The 4,212-nt window shown below is 40.6% G+C and overlaps 1 protein-coding gene across 1 annotated transcript in view; it reads left to right on the top strand.

The window, feature by feature from the left end:
- The window catches only part of rwdd1 (RWD domain containing 1), a 49,110-nt gene extending 47,525 nt beyond the window's left edge, over positions 1-1,585 (top strand). The window contains exons 5-7 of the mRNA XM_020622351.1: positions 381-513; positions 593-655; positions 999-1,585. Of these exons, the coding sequence (XP_020478007.1) occupies positions 381-513; positions 593-655; positions 999-1,111 (309 nt within the window). The 3' untranslated portion in view covers positions 1,112-1,585. The remainder of the gene's footprint in view (positions 1-380; positions 514-592; positions 656-998) is intronic.
- The last annotated feature ends 2,627 nt before the right edge of the window (positions 1,586-4,212 follow it).

Genomic DNA, 4,212 nt, shown 5'->3' on the forward strand with positions numbered 1-4,212 from the left:
GAATCCTTCTGCCTCCTCTCCTTCTTTGGCCAACAGTAGTCCAATTTCCGCCAGCACCCTGTAGGTCAACAGCACTGGTGGGCCTCGACTGATCCGGTATGGAAATCACACTGATGATTCGCATGTTTAAGTTTGGCATGCTTTTACGCCGGATGCCCTTCCTGACACAACTGACTATTTATCCGGGCTGGGGACCGGCACAGAAGTCACTGGTTTGCAACCCCTGTGGCTAGATATTACCTGTTACCAGAGTCTGACAGGCAAATTTTTAATTGTCGTGGGTCTCACTGAGATTGTTTTTTTTTTTTTTTTTTTTTTTTGGTGGTGGTGTTTGTATAGTATGATAATGTAATGATGTGTATGTATGTGTGTCTTGACAGGTGGCATTCCAGGGGACAGTGGTAACCATTGAAAACTTTCTGGTGTGGAAAGCCAAGTTTGAGCTGGAGATGGCTGAGGTGAGGAGGAAGAAACTAAAGGAGGAGGAACAGACAGGAAAGCCCAAACTCACTGGTAACCCTGATACTGTTACTTAAATATGTTTCTGTCAATGCTCACGATTTGGAAAGTTTATTACATATATCCATTTCAGGTAAACAGCTGTTTGAGAGAGACCACAACCTGGACACATCTGATATTCAGTTCCTTGAAGAGAGTAAGTCCACTCATAAGGCTTATTTATAGTACAAATAGTGGTAACAAAAAAATAAATCTTTGTAGAAATGAGAACTGATTCAGTACAGACAAACTTGTTGATTTTAATAGGAAAAGCTTGTACATTTTTATTTCCATAACTGAAATGTGGCCCATATGGTGTGAGCACAGATCTGAAAAGGTTTTCAGATCAAAGTGTGTGGCTGCATTTGTTTTTCGTCCATCCCAGATCATGTCTGTTGTCATAAGGCACAGTTTTTAAAGAAAACGGGAAGCTATTGAACACTGTAAGAACATCACAAACAAGAGCTTTTACCGTAACACACATCTTTCCTCTTCTATAGCTGGAAACAACGTTGAAGTGGACGAGTCACTGTTCCAGGACATTGAGGACTTGGATTTAGATGAGGAGGACCCAGACTTTGACCCTTTACAGATGGGCAGTGATGAGGACTAAAGGAGGGAGGAGGACAGAGGACTACTGAAGACTGACAGGACCATAGTTTTTCTCTCTGGAATATGATCTGACCAGACATATTAAGAAAATCCTACACCTGCATTTATATTTAAAGACACAACAGCTTAAGGTGCGATCTTCATAGATACGACATACACATTTCACTCAACCATGTCCATTTTTAAGCCTGGACAATTAAATTTTTCAGCTAAAGGTCTGACTCTGGTGCTGCTGGAAATGCAAGACATCCCAGTGATAGGCATATTATTTGGCCAGAAGAGGGAAATAAAATATCACATATGGCCCAAAGCAAGGCAAGAGGAAATATTTAGATGATGTACTGATATTAAAGCAGCCATTACATTACATGTTGGATCGTTGTATTTAAACTGTTATTATGCATTTGCATGTAGAGAAGTACTGGCAGCAAAATGTACTATGTACTTTGAAGATTAAAAGCACTTGTTCTGCAGACTGGCCTGTCTAGAGTTTTATGTTGTAGTTTTATTACGGATATAAACAGAATTTTTTCATGGTGAGGTTAACACACATAATATTAAAAAATGTACATATGATAAAATAAGTAAACAGGACTAGGACTAAGACCAAGCAAGCAATGACAAATTTTAGTACTTGACAGTTTCAGACTTATTTTAGTCTCTGCTATAAGCAAGCCGGTGACTTTCAGTCACTTCCATAGCTAGTCTTTATTATACTGCATTTGACATATGTTATTGAGGAAGACTTCTTTTCGATCAGGACATAATAATCCCATATTATATTGTTAGACCAAAGAATATTCCAGATGGATTTAGACAGAGTCTAATGTATTCTACATGAAACTATCATAGTTATTGTTCAATATATGGTACATGACTTCACATGTTAATAAATCTTTCATTAGAGTTATTTAAAAAAACAGTTGTAGAGGTGGGACTGGTAGGTTTCAAGTCGCTCAGCACAGGTCAGGAGGTTTCCTGTCCTAAACTGCTATCAGGAAAGGTTATTACATCATTTTGAATTTTTGTGCCTTGAGAAGAGTGAAACCACACATCACTGGTGTTGATGTTAAAGTTGGGTTGGGGGTCTTTATGATTTTATCAAGTCTAAAGTTAGTTTCCTGACTCATATCCCCTCTTCTGCAGTTAGGCTCGCATTTCTGTGGAGTTAAACACAAGTTTAACAGGACAACCTCTGTACAGTAGTGGTGGTAAAAACGAGTCTTTCTGAAGCTTTGAACCAGTTGCTTTGGAAAATGATTCATTGTTTTGAAACGTGAATCATCCCACTCTGGCAACATCTACTGGCCAAATGCATGTAAATGCAATGAAAAGACTCAAAACGTGGTATTTGAACAATTTGGGAGATACATATTTTGAGTCTTCTTCATATTATGTGTGACAATAAATCTTGTTTCTTATGGTAAACTTATAGACGTGTTATGAGAAAGTGTATATACGCTATTCATGTTGACTGCCTTCATTTGGGAAAAGCCTACTGCATCATCCACTGAGGTGTTTGCCCAGTAGGCAAACTGCAGGGGGCCCAGCAGGGGGTCTTATGTCCTTGAGATGAGTCAACACTATCCTCTCAAAGGACTTCATAACTACAGTTGTCAGGGCGACAGGTCTGTAGTCGTTCAGTCCACTGATGGAGGGTTCCTTGGATACCGGGATGATGGTGGAGTGTTTGAAGCAGGAGGGGACTTCACACAGCTCCAGTGACCTGTTGAAGATACTGTATATGTGTCAAAAGAATTTTCAAAGAAGCAACGAAGTCACTGGAATCTTTCAGTAAGAGATTGGTTTACTTGCAGCAAGGAGACAAGTCAGCATAGGCGTACAGAGTTGTCTGAATAAGCTAGTCTAAACATCACAATATTTGAACATATAACAACACACAAAGTATTAAAACAGAGGTAGAACATGTCCTTCAGTTCACACAAGCAGTGTCTCACAGGTCCCTGTGATCTGTAGTCTGTTCTGAAAGGTTAAAATCCATTGAATAAACATATGTTGGTTAATATATTGATAAGAACACAGTTTAAAACATACTTAATAATGTAATTTTCATGACATTTCCCTCCTGCTTAAACTTTTTAGAATCACTTTATTAACAACATAATTTTTGATCATCTTCCTCCCAGGATCTTCATTGTTTAAACTCTCCCTTTCAGGTTTTCATTAAAACAAGTCATATGTGGTTCACTCAGATTAGAATTAGGTAAGTCTCTTTTCAAACCCAATCGTCCAGTTCGTAGTGGTCTTCTCCTTTTTCCTCGTCTCAAATCTGTTGATACATAGTCTTAGAGCAGTGTCTATCAGTCCCGCCATCAGTCCTCGCAGGCAGGGAATGCAACAGCAGCCACACACAACCAGTAGGGCTGCAGCTACGGACAGAGGGATCAGCCCAGAAGCGGTCAGACCACTCCACTTTCCGAACCAGGATTCCAGGAGATTGGCGAAGGGGTTGTTGATGCCAGAGTTCACAGGCAGCTCCTTGGATAGGGCCGTCAGTCCTTCAAGGGCCTTGGTGATGCATCTGGGGAAGTGTTGTTAGGTATAAAAGTACAACAAAATCTGCCAAACATTTTGCATACTCCTCCTTTCTCAGCTAACAACATATCTAGGGCCATCCTGTTTTGCCATGACATGAGAGAAGTTGGGCCCAGTTGTTCTGCTATGCCTCTAATTGCATCTCTGGTATGATTCACAAAACGTTGATTATAGTATAAGTAGTTAATCCAATCCACATTCTTATTTACTGTCACCCACCAGGAAAGAAAAGATTCGAACCCTGCAGCTATTTGATTTCTAGCTTTAAATTCATCAGGTACTCCTTGGGGTACACCAATTGCATCTAAGTACACTCTGTTGTTGAACGATCCTCTGGGCTCGCCTGTAGATCTGGTTTCACGATGTAGGTGGGATGCAGATAACAGCTTCTCCCCCAGCTCCCTGTATTCTCTCAAGGAGAATATGTGAAAAGGCATCAGCAGCTGTACCAGGGCACAGAAACCGCACCACAGTGAGGGGAGTCTGGGTCTCAACTGGCCATCTCCGCAGAGCCACCATATGTCTGCCCTCGAAACAGTTTGGTTT

Source organism: Monopterus albus, unplaced genomic scaffold (genome assembly GCF_001952655.1).
Source record: "Monopterus albus unplaced genomic scaffold, M_albus_1.0 scaffold278.1, whole genome shotgun sequence".
Classification (NCBI taxonomy): domain Eukaryota; kingdom Metazoa; phylum Chordata; class Actinopteri; order Synbranchiformes; family Synbranchidae; genus Monopterus; species Monopterus albus.